Source organism: Hermetia illucens, chromosome 2, assembly GCF_905115235.1.
Source record: "Hermetia illucens chromosome 2, iHerIll2.2.curated.20191125, whole genome shotgun sequence".
Taxonomy (NCBI): Eukaryota; Metazoa; Arthropoda; class Insecta; order Diptera; family Stratiomyidae; genus Hermetia; species Hermetia illucens.
Genome location: NC_051850.1, coordinates 79,589,301 through 79,607,217, shown reverse-complemented (window position 1 = coordinate 79,607,217; position 17,917 = coordinate 79,589,301). Strand labels below are relative to the sequence as shown.

The following is a 17,917-nucleotide window of genomic DNA, read 5'->3' as shown; positions in this document are numbered from 1 at the left end:
GAATTTATTAAAATGGTCGATTTTAAATAAAATGTACTTATTTTTATCTAGAAGTTATTAATATTTTGTGTTTTGACTCTCATAAACCTTTTCTTTTAAAAACAGTCCAACCATTTTCAATTGGGTGATACCAGCAGACTTGGGTGGCCAAAGAAGAGCGGTGATCCTTCGACTGGGCAAAAGGCCTTTCACAGATTTCGCCGCATGACAGGGTGCATTGCCTTGTAGAATCACGAGACTATCGTTTATAACTTTTAAATATTGTTGCTGCTTTTTTCTGCCTTACACAAAATGCAAGGGTCCTGGAATTTTGTTCTCTACTACTCCCCAAACCATTACGGAAGGATGTTTAACATTCATTTGAACGCAGGAAGGGTGGTACTTTTCTCGTGATCGTCGTCGAACGGAAACAAACTGCTCTGTCATTGCTTTGAAAGTTAGCCGCAGCTACCTTTTGCAATAGCAAATACTTTGCAAGTCAACTGCAGTGCTTTGCGAAATTTGCACGGATCTTTTTCATCATCTCTTATGGATTTTGGACTTTTTGTAGGACGATATGATTTTAGACCGGTTTCAGCACATCGACGCTTCAATGGACAAAAAGACCCCACTAGTCTCCAAATTTCTTTTCACTTTCTTAAAAGTTGCTTTGCGGTTCTCGAACAATTGTCGAACTACATTCCGGTCTATTTCCTGCGAGATTTTGCTTTTACCCTTTCAGTTCGATCGCAGATTTGGTTGGTTGCTTTTTCCCCCATTAATATTTTTAGCATATGTAGAAACTGTACTCACACTTACCTCTCTTAATTGGGCAATTTCTCGGTAATTGTATCTCTTAACATAATAAGATCAAGGATGACACATTTTTTAGCTGCTGGAATAATAGCTTTTCTGCCCACTGTATCACTTTTCAGCCTAAAGCAAAACATAGCGGTACTTTTTCTAGTGTTAGCAGGGAGTACAGAAGTGGACAAATAATAAGAAGCTAATGTGCATAAAGGGTCAAAGCTGTTACTGTTCAAGACTATGATCTTACCAGTCCTCATGTATTCCTCGGAAACTTGGGTTCTTAGCAAGAAAAATTGCGAACTCTTGGCCGCGTTCGAGAGAAGAATCTTCCGAAGATTTTTTGGCCCCCTACATGAGGATGGACGATTCCGTAGCCTACACAATGACGAAATCTATGAACGATATCATGACCGTCCGGTTGTGGATAAAATCCGGCTCACGGAGGGCGGGTCACTTAATCCGTATGGATGAGGATGATCCCACCCGGAAAGTCTATAAGGGCAATATCTATCTGCTGAGGACTGCTGACAGGTGGAACCGTGTTGCCCATTACATTCGGGCCCTTCTCGTTGCTAAGAAGATAGAACTCGACCGGTGGAGGAGCCGGATGGCAAGTGGTTCCTTGAACTGACAGTTCCCTTCCTCATCCTCCGTTGGTGAAAGGAATTCCCTGATTTGAAGGCTCCGCAAAGCGGGAGAGTTCGGGGACCAGCCCGAAGTAATGTGACAAACGGTTCCAGGCTAGCTCTCTGACGATGGGGAGGTGTTTAGTTGGTAGTCCGACGACGTACCGAATCGGGAGTCCAACACTGTGTGCGTAAATGCATTCACCTACCCTACCCCAAAAAAAAAAAAAAAATATATCTATGGTAGAAAAAGAAGACGAGGCAGACCCTACCTGAGATAGAGCGATGGCGTAGGCCAGGACGCCAGACAGCGTTTAGGAATATCGAATTGGTAGACCTCAGCGCAAAACCGGGATGTCTGGAGTTCCTTATTAAAGCAGGCCTAGACCGGATACCGGTTGTTGCGCCGTTGATGATGATGAATGTGCATAAAAGAATATATACGTTATAAAACTATATACAATAAATTTTATAGTTGCATGAAAATTAGTTGTGTTCATATTTCGCTGGCACTGCACTGTCGTCTAAAGAGCCAAATGGAGGTATATCTATTTATACAACATGCTAACCAAGCGAGAATGTGTAACATACCCATATAAACCAGACGTTTTGAAGAGAAATCACGATACAAGGAGAGGCTCAAAATGCGACTTTGACATGCCGCACTATATACAGTGGTTACTCATTCGAATATGACTTCCTTATTCTTACCACATATTTTCAAATATATCTTGATTTTCTTATGAATTTTGTAAAAATTAGGATTGGGAGGTGTTTTGATATTGGAACAGTGTAGCCGCAGTTGTTTTATGCACATTTTGAGAAAAGTTCTGCTGCCTCCGCATTTTCAGTTTTTTTGGCTTAATAGGCACGGGCCGCGCCTTGTTTTCGACATAAGCGGTGTGGGCTGCCGCTCTTGATTTTGTAGGCTGTAAATTTTAAGAAAAGAGTTTTTCGTTGGAGGATTTCTCGCGGAATCAAATCCAAAAGAAAATAATGGTTTCTCACATGAAAACATTTTTTTTTGGTGTTGTTTGGAGACATTATTTTGCAGTTGGTTTTTAGTACGTTAACTGAGTTCTCCGGTATTGTCTCCACGTTTGGCAACCTAATATTTCGCAATTTCATACCACCTATCGATCCATCTGCCGAAAACAATGCGCAATCCTCATTAATTAACACAAAAAACTCTATAAAATGGAAAGGCAAAATGTGCATAAAACAACTGCGACAGCAATGCTCTCTATCTCTCTCTCTCTCTCTAAAGCACTTATTAAGAAAAATAACAGCCCCGCAAAAAAACCAATCGAAAAGAAATCCTCCCTCTTCTGCAACGGCTAACACAATATCGTCCCACTGATTATAATGTTAACAACTTCGTAGACCACGTACCTCCCATCATATTTCGAGGAAACAGATACAGTCGCTTTCCAATAAGTCTAGCAGACATAGTGCTTGGTGTTATACAAAGCCTCAATAAAATATTCTTAAAATTAATTAGAAAGTTTATTGTCAATTGCAATTAACGAATAACAATTGATTAGTCGTAATCATGAGTAACAAGATTTTTAGATTTTAATTGTTATTTGCAAGGTTTGAATAATCAATGAAAATTGGAAAAAATATTGCTCACTCGTAATTACAACTAATCAACTGTGATTCGATCCTTGCAGTTGACGAATGAAACAATTATTAATGGAATAATTAGTTAACTAAAGCACAACACTGGCCAAGAGTATTCGTTGTCGTGGTCCTTGTTGAAAAGTGCGTCTTCCAGGTTTCACCGCTCTCACGTTCGCCTAGGAAACAATGTTATTTGCCATTTGATCCATTGGGTCCTTGATTGATCCCAGAAAACTTTTTAATTGGTTTTTCTTGCTACTGAAAACCAACCAACCCAGCTTTCGTTTTAACGAAAAGGAGATTTGGTTAAATTCAAAGTTTACCACACTGGATCACCTTCAATTTTGCTAGGTAAGCCGAACTGGGCTTGGGTTCTTAGCAAGAAAAATTGCGAACTCTTGGCCGCGTTCGAGAGAAGAATCTTCCGAAGATTTTTTGGCCCCCTACATGAGGATGGACGATTCCGTAGCCTACACAATGACGAAATCTATGAACGATATCATGACCGTCCGGTTGTGGATAAAATCCGGCTCACGGAGGGCGGGTCACTTAATCCGTATGGATGAGGATGATCCCACCCGGAAAGTCTATAAGGGCAATATCTATCTGCTGAGGACTGCTGACAGGTGGAACCGTGTTGCCCATTACATTCGGGCCCTTCTCGTTGCTAAGAAGATAGAACTCGACCGGTGGAGGAGCCGGATGGCAAGTGGTTCCTTGAACTGACAGTTCCCTTCCTCATCCTCCGTTGGTGAAAGGAATTCCCTGATTTGAAGGCTCCGCAAAGCGGGAGAGTTCGGGGACCAGCCCGAAGTAATGTGACAAACGGTTCCAGGCTAGCTCTCTGACGATGGGGAGGTGTTTAGTTGGTAGTCCGACGACGTACCGAATCGGGAGTCCAACACTGTGTGCGTAAATGCATTCACCTACCCTACCCCAAAAAAAAAAAAAAATATATCTATGGTAGAAAAAGAAGACGAGGCAGACCCTACCTGAGATAGAGCGATGGCGTAGGCCAGGACGCCAGACAGCGTTTAGGAATATCGAATTGGTAGACCTCAGCGCAAAACCGGGATGTCTGGAGTTCCTTATTAAAGCAGGCCTAGACCGGATACCGGTTGTTGCGCCGTTGATGATGATGAATGTGCATAAAAGAATATATACGTTATAAAACTATATACAATAAATTTTATAGTTGCATGAAAATTAGTTGTGTTCATATTTCGCTGGCACTGCACTGTCGTCTAAAGAGCCAAATGGAGGTATATCTATTTATACAACATGCTAACCAAGCGAGAATGTGTAACATACCCATATAAACCAGACGTTTTGAAGAGAAATCACGATACAAGGAGAGGCTCAAAATGCGACTTTGACATGCCGCACTATATACAGTGGTTACTCATTCGAATATGACTTCCTTATTCTTACCACATATTTTCAAATATATCTTGATTTTCTTATGAATTTTGTAAAAATTAGGATTGGGAGGTGTTTTGATATTGGAACAGTGTAGCCGCAGTTGTTTTATGCACATTTTGAGAAAAGTTCTGCTGCCTCCGCATTTTCAGTTTTTTTGGCTTAATAGGCACGGGCCGCGCCTTGTTTTCGACATAAGCGGTGTGGGCTGCCGCTCTTGATTTTGTAGGCTGTAAATTTTAAGAAAAGAGTTTTTCGTTGGAGGATTTCTCGCGGAATCAAATCCAAAAGAAAATAATGGTTTCTCACATGAAAACATTTTTTTTTGGTGTTGTTTGGAGACATTATTTTGCAGTTGGTTTTTAGTACGTTAACTGAGTTCTCCGGTATTGTCTCCACGTTTGGCAACCTAATATTTCGCAATTTCATACCACCTATCGATCCATCTGCCGAAAACAATGCGCAATCCTCATTAATTAACACAAAAAACTCTATAAAATGGAAAGGCAAAATGTGCATAAAACAACTGCGACAGCAATGCTCTCTATCTCTCTCTCTCTCTCTAAAGCACTTATTAAGAAAAATAACAGCCCCGCAAAAAAACCAATCGAAAAGAAATCCTCCCTCTTCTGCAACGGCTAACACAATATCGTCCCACTGATTATAATGTTAACAACTTCGTAGACCACGTACCTCCCATCATATTTCGAGGAAACAGATACAGTCGCTTTCCAATAAGTCTAGCAGACATAGTGCTTGGTGTTATACAAAGCCTCAATAAAATATTCTTAAAATTAATTAGAAAGTTTATTGTCAATTGCAATTAACGAATAACAATTGATTAGTCGTAATCATGAGTAACAAGATTTTTAGATTTTAATTGTTATTTGCAAGGTTTGAATAATCAATGAAAATTGGAAAAAATATTGCTCACTCGTAATTACAACTAATCAACTGTGATTCGATCCTTGCAGTTGACGAATGAAACAATTATTAATGGAATAATTAGTTAACTAAAGCACAACACTGGCCAAGAGTATTCGTTGTCGTGGTCCTTGTTGAAAAGTGCGTCTTCCAGGTTTCACCGCTCTCACGTTCGCCTAGGAAACAATGTTATTTGCCATTTGATCCATTGGGTCCTTGATTGATCCCAGAAAACTTTTTAATTGGTTTTTCTTGCTACTGAAAACCAACCAACCCAGCTTTCGTTTTAACGAAAAGGAGATTTGGTTAAATTCAAAGTTTACCACACTGGATCACCTTCAATTTTGCTAGGTAAGCCGAACTGGGCTTGGGTTCTTAGCAAGAAAAATTGCGAACTCTTGGCCGCGTTCGAGAGAAGAATCTTCCGAAGATTTTTTGGCCCCCTACATGAGGATGGACGATTCCGTAGCCTACACAATGACGAAATCTATGAACGATATCATGACCGTCCGGTTGTGGATAAAATCCGGCTCACGGAGGGCGGGTCACTTAATCCGTATGGATGAGGATGATCCCACCCGGAAAGTCTATAAGGGCAATATCTATCTGCTGAGGACTGCTGACAGGTGGAACCGTGTTGCCCATTACATTCGGGCCCTTCTCGTTGCTAAGAAGATAGAACTCGACCGGTGGAGGAGCCGGATGGCAAGTGGTTCCTTGAACTGACAGTTCCCTTCCTCATCCTCCGTTGGTGAAAGGAATTCCCTGATTTGAAGGCTCCGCAAAGCGGGAGAGTTCGGGGACCAGCCCGAAGTAATGTGACAAACGGTTCCAGGCTAGCTCTCTGACGATGGGGAGGTGTTTAGTTGGTAGTCCGACGACGTACCGAATCGGGAGTCCAACACTGTGTGCGTAAATGCATTCACCTACCCTACCCCAAAAAAAAAAAAAAATATATCTATGGTAGAAAAAGAAGACGAGGCAGACCCTACCTGAGATAGAGCGATGGCGTAGGCCAGGACGCCAGACAGCGTTTAGGAATATCGAATTGGTAGACCTCAGCGCAAAACCGGGATGTCTGGAGTTCCTTATTAAAGCAGGCCTAGACCGGATACCGGTTGTTGCGCCGTTGATGATGATGAATGTGCATAAAAGAATATATACGTTATAAAACTATATACAATAAATTTTATAGTTGCATGAAAATTAGTTGTGTTCATATTTCGCTGGCACTGCACTGTCGTCTAAAGAGCCAAATGGAGGTATATCTATTTATACAACATGCTAACCAAGCGAGAATGTGTAACATACCCATATAAACCAGACGTTTTGAAGAGAAATCACGATACAAGGAGAGGCTCAAAATGCGACTTTGACATGCCGCACTATATACAGTGGTTACTCATTCGAATATGACTTCCTTATTCTTACCACATATTTTCAAATATATCTTGATTTTCTTATGAATTTTGTAAAAATTAGGATTGGGAGGTGTTTTGATATTGGAACAGTGTAGCCGCAGTTGTTTTATGCACATTTTGAGAAAAGTTCTGCTGCCTCCGCATTTTCAGTTTTTTTGGCTTAATAGGCACGGGCCGCGCCTTGTTTTCGACATAAGCGGTGTGGGCTGCCGCTCTTGATTTTGTAGGCTGTAAATTTTAAGAAAAGAGTTTTTCGTTGGAGGATTTCTCGCGGAATCAAATCCAAAAGAAAATAATGGTTTCTCACATGAAAACATTTTTTTTTGGTGTTGTTTGGAGACATTATTTTGCAGTTGGTTTTTAGTACGTTAACTGAGTTCTCCGGTATTGTCTCCACGTTTGGCAACCTAATATTTCGCAATTTCATACCACCTATCGATCCATCTGCCGAAAACAATGCGCAATCCTCATTAATTAACACAAAAAACTCTATAAAATGGAAAGGCAAAATGTGCATAAAACAACTGCGACAGCAATGCTCTCTATCTCTCTCTCTCTCTCTAAAGCACTTATTAAGAAAAATAACAGCCCCGCAAAAAAACCAATCGAAAAGAAATCCTCCCTCTTCTGCAACGGCTAACACAATATCGTCCCACTGATTATAATGTTAACAACTTCGTAGACCACGTACCTCCCATCATATTTCGAGGAAACAGATACAGTCGCTTTCCAATAAGTCTAGCAGACATAGTGCTTGGTGTTATACAAAGCCTCAATAAAATATTCTTAAAATTAATTAGAAAGTTTATTGTCAATTGCAATTAACGAATAACAATTGATTAGTCGTAATCATGAGTAACAAGATTTTTAGATTTTAATTGTTATTTGCAAGGTTTGAATAATCAATGAAAATTGGAAAAAATATTGCTCACTCGTAATTACAACTAATCAACTGTGATTCGATCCTTGCAGTTGACGAATGAAACAATTATTAATGGAATAATTAGTTAACTAAAGCACAACACTGGCCAAGAGTATTCGTTGTCGTGGTCCTTGTTGAAAAGTGCGTCTTCCAGGTTTCACCGCTCTCACGTTCGCCTAGGAAACAATGTTATTTGCCATTTGATCCATTGGGTCCTTGATTGATCCCAGAAAACTTTTTAATTGGTTTTTCTTGCTACTGAAAACCAACCAACCCAGCTTTCGTTTTAACGAAAAGGAGATTTGGTTAAATTCAAAGTTTACCACACTGGATCACCTTCAATTTTGCTAGGTAAGCCGAACTGGGCTTGGGTTCTTAGCAAGAAAAATTGCGAACTCTTGGCCGCGTTCGAGAGAAGAATCTTCCGAAGATTTTTTGGCCCCCTACATGAGGATGGACGATTCCGTAGCCTACACAATGACGAAATCTATGAACGATATCATGACCGTCCGGTTGTGGATAAAATCCGGCTCACGGAGGGCGGGTCACTTAATCCGTATGGATGAGGATGATCCCACCCGGAAAGTCTATAAGGGCAATATCTATCTGCTGAGGACTGCTGACAGGTGGAACCGTGTTGCCCATTACATTCGGGCCCTTCTCGTTGCTAAGAAGATAGAACTCGACCGGTGGAGGAGCCGGATGGCAAGTGGTTCCTTGAACTGACAGTTCCCTTCCTCATCCTCCGTTGGTGAAAGGAATTCCCTGATTTGAAGGCTCCGCAAAGCGGGAGAGTTCGGGGACCAGCCCGAAGTAATGTGACAAACGGTTCCAGGCTAGCTCTCTGACGATGGGGAGGTGATTAGTTGGTAGTCCGACGACGTACCGAATCGGGAGTCCAACACTGTGTGCGTAAATGCATTCACCTACCCTACCCCAAAAAAAAAAAAAAATATATCTATGGTAGAAAAAGAAGACGAGGCAGACCCTACCTGAGATAGAGCGATGGCGTAGGCCAGGACGCCAGACAGCGTTTAGGAATATCGAATTGGTAGACCTCAGCGCAAAACCGGGATGTCTGGAGTTCCTTATTAAAGCAGGCCTAGACCGGATACCGGTTGTTGCGCCGTTGATGATGATGAATGTGCATAAAAGAATATATACGTTATAAAACTATATACAATAAATTTTATAGTTGCATGAAAATTAGTTGTGTTCATATTTCGCTGGCACTGCACTGTCGTCTAAAGAGCCAAATGGAGGTATATCTATTTATACAACATGCTAACCAAGCGAGAATGTGTAACATACCCATATAAACCAGACGTTTTGAAGAGAAATCACGATACAAGGAGAGGCTCAAAATGCGACTTTGACATGCCGCACTATATACAGTGGTTACTCATTCGAATATGACTTCCTTATTCTTACCACATATTTTCAAATATATCTTGATTTTCTTATGAATTTTGTAAAAATTAGGATTGGGAGGTGTTTTGATATTGGAACAGTGTAGCCGCAGTTGTTTTATGCACATTTTGAGAAAAGTTCTGCTGCCTCCGCATTTTCAGTTTTTTTGGCTTAATAGGCACGGGCCGCGCCTTGTTTTCGACATAAGCGGTGTGGGCTGCCGCTCTTGATTTTGTAGGCTGTAAATTTTAAGAAAAGAGTTTTTCGTTGGAGGATTTCTCGCGGAATCAAATCCAAAAGAAAATAATGGTTTCTCACATGAAAACATTTTTTTTTGGTGTTGTTTGGAGACATTATTTTGCAGTTGGTTTTTAGTACGTTAACTGAGTTCTCCGGTATTGTCTCCACGTTTGGCAACCTAATATTTCGCAATTTCATACCACCTATCGATCCATCTGCCGAAAACAATGCGCAATCCTCATTAATTAACACAAAAAACTCTATAAAATGGAAAGGCAAAATGTGCATAAAACAACTGCGACAGCAATGCTCTCTATCTCTCTCTCTCTCTCTAAAGCACTTATTAAGAAAAATAACAGCCCCGCAAAAAAACCAATCGAAAAGAAATCCTCCCTCTTCTGCAACGGCTAACACAATATCGTCCCACTGATTATAATGTTAACAACTTCGTAGACCACGTACCTCCCATCATATTTCGAGGAAACAGATACAGTCGCTTTCCAATAAGTCTAGCAGACATAGTGCTTGGTGTTATACAAAGCCTCAATAAAATATTCTTAAAATTAATTAGAAAGTTTATTGTCAATTGCAATTAACGAATAACAATTGATTAGTCGTAATCATGAGTAACAAGATTTTTAGATTTTAATTGTTATTTGCAAGGTTTGAATAATCAATGAAAATTGGAAAAAATATTGCTCACTCGTAATTACAACTAATCAACTGTGATTCGATCCTTGCAGTTGACGAATGAAACAATTATTAATGGAATAATTAGTTAACTAAAGCACAACACTGGCCAAGAGTATTCGTTGTCGTGGTCCTTGTTGAAAAGTGCGTCTTCCAGGTTTCACCGCTCTCACGTTCGCCTAGGAAACAATGTGATTTGCCATTTGATCCATTGGGTCCTTGATTGATCCCAGAAAACTTTTTAATTGGTTTTTCTTGCTACTGAAAACCAACCAACCCAGCTTTCGTTTTAACGAAAAGGAGATTTGGTTAAATTCAAAGTTTACCACACTGGATCACCTTCAATTTTGCTAGGTAAGCCGAACTGGGCGGGCACTGGGCAATCATTTATACGTCGACGTGTAATGCCTAAGAGACCGTACCGGGTGGGTCAGGGATCTACCCTTGATTTGCTGCGACCCGAGATGTTTGACGCTGGTTATCCCATACTTGAAGTGGTGATATGACCACGAATAGATGAATGGCTGAGTACGGATTCTTCGTTCTAAGGAAAAACGAAAAAATAGTCGTTACCAACGAAATGAAGCCCACAGTCCACAGTCGGTGAGATCACAATCAAACCCATTAGCGGCTTATGACCAATATCGTGCCACCATACCTCAATCTACATATCTACGATTCTGGAATTAGAGCTGGTGTCCTTAATAAGCAATTATGTCCCGAGAGTTATGCAGCTCAGCAAAGACGGTCTATCGTGGTTAAGGGTTGAGGTTGATTATTTCCTAAATTAATGATTCAGCGGGCGCCAATGTTTTCAGTTTTATCTGCTCATAATTATGTCCCCGGACTGTATTTATTGCAGGGAGTGACTGGCAATGCTTGCCATATTTTCTTCTCCCGTAGAAGGTGGAAAATCCGTCGACAACGCCTCTTTGCCGGAAGAAGTCAAGTATCATGATACAAATTAAGGACAGGTGGAGTCAAGCCGTGCGTTGTACTTAAAGCACAAACGACAGCGGATCAGCTGAAGCTTCCTGAATGACCAGTTGACTGCTCCTAAATTGACTTAACCCGACGTAATGTACCAAACGGTTCCAGATTAATCTTCTACAAGTAACAGGGGTTATTAGCAGGTAATTCGACTCAGCATAGGAGTCGAACATCATCTCCATACCCCTCCAAAGAATGCCAGATTGAGCCGCACAATATTTCATTCTAACGTTACTTGGTCCCTTAGAATATGCTGTAGAGAAGGTTTTTCATTGTGAATCAGGAATAACTTAAAAAAAATCAAAATTTTCAATCCAAACACTAGGTTTCCCTTCGCACAGTTTTTCATACTAATATATCTAATTGCTATTTATTTGTAATTCTGTCAATAATTTCGTGAAAAATTTTAGCAGTTCGTGACTCAGGCAATGCACTAAAGACTGACGTACATTTTCCGGCTAATTCGCCAACTTTTGGATCGATAGGTAGGGTTCCAAGGAGTGGAATACCTGCTACTGAAGCTAAAGATGCACCTCCTTCTGAGGAAAATATGTTGGTACAATCGTCGCAATGCGGACAAACGAACCTGAAAAATGAGGAAGTAGCTTCAAATTTAAAAATTATTTCATATTTATATGTAAAGTTCTTACCCGCTCATGTTTTCAACTAATCCAATTATATTTATATTTGTCTTTTTACAAAAAGTTATTTCTTTTCGTACGTCTTCCAGAGCAACTTTTTGAGATGTTGTCACGATTACGGCCCCGTCACACTTTACCTCGCGCATACATTCCATGACAGTAATATGTTCATCAGAAGTTCCTTGTAACAGAAGTCGAAACCATTAACTTGCGTAACATTTTCTTTTAAATATTTATTTTGAAAATTTGTTTTTATGAAAAAGTATCCTTTTACTGATAATTACAGCGCGTGAATGATCATTAACTTTTATTAAGGAAATAATTCCACTTGTAGGGCAAAAAATAGGGCATTTTCATTATTTTTTAAAGAAAACTAGCTGAACAAAAAAATGTCGATGGATTCAGTTAAATCACAGTGTAAACTAATATTTGATCAAAGGATTTACAAAAATATGCATTTTTCCCAAAATAGTTAACTGACAAAATTAACGGTTTGATTATTCCTTTCCTTTAAGAACATAGCAGAAGTCTTTTGGTTTATCTTCAAGCAGAGGTATTTTATTGCGAAGATGAACGACAAGACTCTGTTCATAAACGCACTAAACAAATGTTCAGATGGCTTTAAAGTTAAGTTAAAGCGCTAAACTGTCGGAGGGAAAGGTTACTACTCAAGTCTACTGATGACGGAGGGATTTGTATTGTTACCCGAATGTCGAACATCAGTCCGCTCAGCTGTGAATGAATGCCTGACTCAAACCAGAGTAATAACCACTGACGAATACAATAATGACCATATTGCCTCCTAGCGAACTGTTATGAATTAGAAATTGGGTGCTCTAATGCTTTTCGAGGCTAAGTTCAAATTCCACTGTTGCAGTTATTTTATGTTATTAGGTGGAACATAAAGAAATCTACTAAAAAGGCTTCCCAACACTCAATTTCAGCAGATATTTAATCGCTCGGAAACCGATAACAGAGTCTAGGATAAAAACCGGACTAATGTGGCGGGACGAGCCACCACCGGAATAGAGAAAGTCCCTTGATAACTACCATGGCCGTTCGAGTGGCGCAGTTTTGACATAGGAGCTTGGCAGCGTGGTTCTTCCAACTCGAGGCCCAATTCGCTTTGGCCGGCGTCACACGTGATTGGAGAGGTGTCTCGCGAAAAGTCAAGATAGGATGCAGCAGATGATGGCAGAGGTCGTTAGTATTTTGCATTCGGGAAGTAGGACTAGATCAAGGTCTAGATAAGCCTCCCGAAATGGGCGATCGGAGAGTAGGTAGTAGGTGGTACCTTCGGCAAGTAGCGGGGCATACTGCTACCACCGTAAGCTCGCAGAAAAAACCAAGAAATGTACCAGTCACTACAATTTCGCACCGAAAAAATCAGAGTTGCTTTTCTTTGCGCTTCATAATTGCGGACATCAGCATACTTATCTCAGGCGCGGATTTCCTGTGGCACTACGGATTGCTAGTGGATATACATAATAGGTAGGTAGACCCCACAACTACCCTTATGTCATCAGGAAAAATCTCATACAGCTCACCCAGCCGTCTTTCCATCGTTTTTGAAGATGTTGCTGATGCACGTATTCGCGCACCTCTTCAAAATTAGCGCAACATCACTACCGAGCGTAGTCTCTCTGAGCCCGTTAAGCATGATGTTCACCACAACACCAACAATAATGGCTCCCCATTTTTTCCTATGATGTGTCTATTACCACCGCAAAAGCTCGCAGTTGCGCGGAAAGAGTTCGAAGAACTTCTTAAGCAGGGTACTTGTAGACCTTCAGAGAGTTGTTGGACTTCGCCACTTCACATAGTCCCTAAGCCGAATGGCGAATGAAAATCTTGTGGCGACTGCAGACGTCTAAATACTCAGACGATTCCAGACCGACACCGCATCCCGCTCATCCACGATTTTGCGCACTCTGGCGTAAACTGCCGTATTTTCTCGACCTTGGACTTAGTCAAGGCTTACCATCAGATCCCTGTAGCTCCCGAAGACTTCCAAAAACGGCAATATGAACACCTTTCGGACCTTTCGGAGAGATGACTTTCGGATTGTGCAACGCGACACAAATCTTTCACTCCGTGCTGTGAAACCTCTACTTTTATTTCGTATATTTGGATAATGTTCTAGTCGCGTCTTGCTCTGAGTCCGCGCATTTAGAATACCCCGAGTGCAACTTCCTATAATCGCAGGTCAGGTCCCTAGGTCACCTGGTTACCCCTGAAGGCATCCAAACGGATCCAGTCAAAGAGCAAGCGATTTCCAAATTCTCGCTTCCAAAAACTATTAAGGATTTGAAAAGGTTCTTGGGCATGTTAAAATTCTATCGTTGTTATTTGCCCCCTCCTCCCCATCATCAATCGATCCAAAACGCCTTCTTGTTTGAGCCGAAAACCAAGGACTCCCGGCTGATTGTGTGGTTCTCAGAAGTTGTCCAGGGGTTTGACGCCAACAAGCAATAGCTGGTGGATGCTACACTCCTGGTATTCCCTCAGGAAAATGCGCCCCTGGCCGTATTTGTCGATGCCTCAGACATTGCCGTAGGTGCTGCTCTTCACCAAAGAGTGAAACAAATGTGGCAGCCGTTAAGCTTCTTCTCCAAACAGCTGAATCCCGATCAACGGAATTACAACACCTATGATTGTGAGTTATTAGCCGCTCACTACGTAACTAAATACTTCCGATATTCCTTTGAAGGCAAGCCGTTCACATTATTCACAGCCCATAAGTCACTAACTTTTGGTTCAGAACTTCAGCTCTATCAGTCAGTTCACTTCCGACATTCAACAAAAGCCCTTCGTCCAGCAAGAAAGTCCAATCAGGAGAAGAGACGCGCGACGTATCCATTTTACGGCACCCGAGGGAGCTGAGAGATCCATGCGTCTCGTTTCTCGCTGAAACCCTCTTTGGTTTCATCGGAGCGTGAAACCTTGTGGCGAAGCGAGCAACTTGCGTGTCGAACGAACGCAAGTGCGAATCGCGGTGGCCATGACAACAATTTTCGACAGCGAATTTTTGTTTTTCGGTGTCAGAGCACGATAGAGAGTACAATATGGAGAACGTCCAGAGAGGTATTTTATTGTTCGTTAGTTAGCTAATTAGTAATTGATAATAAAGTTATTGTTTTAACACGAATTCAATGCCATTTGGTGACAAAGGGTAGTATAGGTCCCAGGGCGAAACATAGATTGGTACCCACGATGGAGTATAAAACCTGGGAAACGTCTGCTAAACCAACACCAACAGCTCTACTACCAAACCTTATCTCCACCTCCACGTAGTGACCACTGGGAGCTCTTTCTTAACGAGAAGTTGCAGACGGAGAAGGATGAAGGCGAGTCTCCCGCGCCTAAAAACGCGATAAATTGTATCAACTGGTCCTCCAGGTTGGGGGTTGGGTAGGGCTGACAACACTACACGGAAAACAACTTGTTACGAAGCCACAACAGGAGCCTCGGACTGGACTGATACCACAACGACGAACCCGGCAACGACGACGGAAAAACGATTTGCACATTTTCTCATGGAACTTGCGCTCCCTGTACAGAGATGAAGCTCAATATATACTCAGATCACTATCTCGTTGGCATGGTCCTCCGAGCTGGAATAACAACACCACCAAGAATCCCGTCTGACAACCAGGCGAGAGTTAACACTGAAGCCATCCACAACACAGGAATGGCATGTTACGCCAGATGGTGATTTACTTTGAGCCTCTCTACTCCATCGAGATCAAGCTACTATAGAGAAGATTTCGCAATCAATCAAGGCAAACTGAATCATGTAATTTTCATCGTAATCACGTTATCATCGATTATGATTTCTAACTCTACTATACAGTAGGTGCTCTCACATGGAGATATTTCAGAGCCCCCATAGTTCCATCGCATCTCATTTTCGAAAGACGTACTTTACACAACATTTAAGGCCTCCGTTCTTCTTTGCTCTCATTTTCTTTAGCGGGGAACACAATGACGATGCCGAATGCGGACGAAGGCACTGTTTGAGTTGCAAGCGCCAATTAGGGGTGTCACTTACATTAATTCGGAAGCTCCCGTTCATAAACATTGAATTTTAGCCGGAGGCAAGGGCCCTAAAAGCGGCATCGATTGTATGATTTTAATAACATAAAACAGTAAACATATATATAGATTTGCAACTGGACCATATACAGAAAACCTAGCAAGTGAATACACAAATAAAACTGAAATTAATTTAGATCGCGACACTATGTGAACCGTTTTAAGAACTAATCTGCAAACAAAAATTTAGAATGAAATGCACGCTCGGAAGCCCGCAATTTCATAAAAACGTGTAAAAATGCAGAGACTATAAATAAGTAGCTTTAAAGGGGTCATCCCGTATGTCGGATTCGCGGAATCAAATTTTTTTTTTTACATTAATCGTATCTAGATATAGTGTAGAAAATATGGGCAAAGTGATTATATAGATAGTGATAGATTAGATTATAGTGTTAAATACGTAATAAGTTATATGCCAGATGACGATCGCCGTAATAAAGGGCGTATTTATCGGTCCGAATGACTTCGCTAAAAGGTCAAGAATTGAAGGCAAAACTGTACATGTGTTTCTTGAAGAAACCTAAGGTTTATGGACTAGGTATAGCAGATTAATGGTCAGTTAATATTTAGTGGTTGAAAATCGAATTCTACCTTTTAAATGCGTTTTTCTCGAAACTGCATGTTGAAAATCTGCTACCACCATAGCCCAAAATTTATCCAACGAAATTCTCTCAAATTTTCACGACTTATTCAGAACATATTTCTATGATTCGCAAACTAGGAGAATTGCGATTCATTCAGTAGTTTTTTTTATTCATTAAAGAAACCTTAAGAAAACACGAAAATTCACAAAATAACGTTTAACACAGCATCAAAAATTTAGCTTTTAATTTTTTTTAATAGTCCTATTTTGTGGATTGTAGTTTAGTCTGCACGTTAAAATGCCGTTTACTTTTTTTCTTTAAGATGATCGCAGTGCCCTCTAGCGAGGCAGCAGAAAAACACCTTTTTCTGAAGATGGGTGCATAAATTGCTGTTTTTCAGTAATGAACTATGCTATCGGGCTGGAAAAATTATTATGCCTGCCCCAGATATTAATAAGTATATGGCGAAAAATTCGTATCTGTATCTTTATCCAGTTTTTCACAAAAAAAAATTCTAAGAAAAGCAAAAAAAAAAAACTAAGTAATCCGGCAGTGGAGACTAGCTTCCTACTTTCTGGATATCGAGTTCTAGCTCGTAAGGAATAAGGCGCTAAAGAAGGAAGAAAACGAATAGCATTTTGGAGAGCCACTAAAACTTTGAAACCGTTGCCTCGTAAAATTGTTGAAATCAACCCTATGATATTCTCAACTACTACGGAAATACTGAAACTCGGGGATAAGAGCTAATGTGGGAAGTACATACCACAAAGGTTCATAACAAGGCGGTCATATCTATATAATTCTTCAATTCTTGAAAGAAAGAAATCATTTCATAGGTAAGTAGCTGACTGCTGCATACAAATACCTGGTGGCGTATCAATAATCAGATAATCTAGCTCTTCCCAGGCGACGTCGTTCAGAAACTGCCGAATCATTGCCGTTTTCTTTGGACCACGCCAGATTACAGCATCGTTCCTATTCTTCAGCAAAAATCCAATCGACATAACTGCGAGACGTTTGGTTGAATCCGTGTAGACAGGAACCCATCCTCCTTCACATTGGTAAACTTCACTTCCTTCGATGCCAAGTAGGTAAGGCACACTTGGACCGCAAAGGTCAATATCAAGCAATCCAACCTAAGACAATATAATAATGTTTATGACTAAACTAATTAATGAAATGTATAAGTCCTACTTGATAACCGACTTCCTTAAGAGCCAATGCTAGTTGTGTGCTTATAGTGGATTTACCCACACCCCCCTTGCCAGATAGCACGAGCACAACATGCTTTACGTTGTTCAACATTTTCTTCGAAATCAAGGTACTTTTGCCATACAAATAAAATTGATAAACCATTTGACAGCAACCATATGTTCACGGCGTTACCAATTATTACCTTTATCGGAGACTTAAGCTGAGTGGCGTTTGGAGTTCACACCACTCGCGAGCCTCGCGAAGCGTACCGTCTGACGTTTGCGACAAGCCGCGAGCATTATTCGTAAACGTCAGTTCTTGCTCGTATTTCGCTACTGACGACCCATGT

At 40.9% G+C, this 17,917-nt stretch overlaps 1 protein-coding gene across 1 annotated transcript; it reads right to left on the bottom strand.

The window, feature by feature from the left end:
• Positions 1–11,380: 11,380 nt before the first annotated feature.
• Positions 11,381–17,863, bottom strand: LOC119649458 (cytosolic Fe-S cluster assembly factor NUBP2 homolog). Its single transcript, XM_038051612.1, has 4 exons — positions 17,569–17,863; positions 17,240–17,510; positions 11,705–11,876; positions 11,381–11,640 (listed from the first exon to the last, which is right to left on the bottom strand). Exons 1-4 carry the CDS (start codon positions 17,728–17,730, stop codon positions 11,421–11,423), a joined length of 825 nt encoding a protein of 274 aa, XP_037907540.1. The 5' UTR covers positions 17,731–17,863; the 3' UTR covers positions 11,381–11,420.
• Positions 17,864–17,917: the final 54 nt, after the last annotated feature.

Coding starts and splice junctions, on each gene's coding strand:
- LOC119649458 (XM_038051612.1), bottom strand. CDS start 17,730: ATGGTTTATCAATTTTATTTGTATGGCAAAAGTACCTTGATTTCGAAG. Junction 17,511..17,568: donor TTAAGGAAGTCGGTTATCAA/GTAGGACTTATA, acceptor ATATTGTCTTAG/GTTGGATTGCTTGATATTGA. Junction 11,877..17,239: donor GATTATTGATACGCCACCAG/GTATTTGTATGC, acceptor TTCTGTTACAAG/GAACTTCTGATGAACATATT.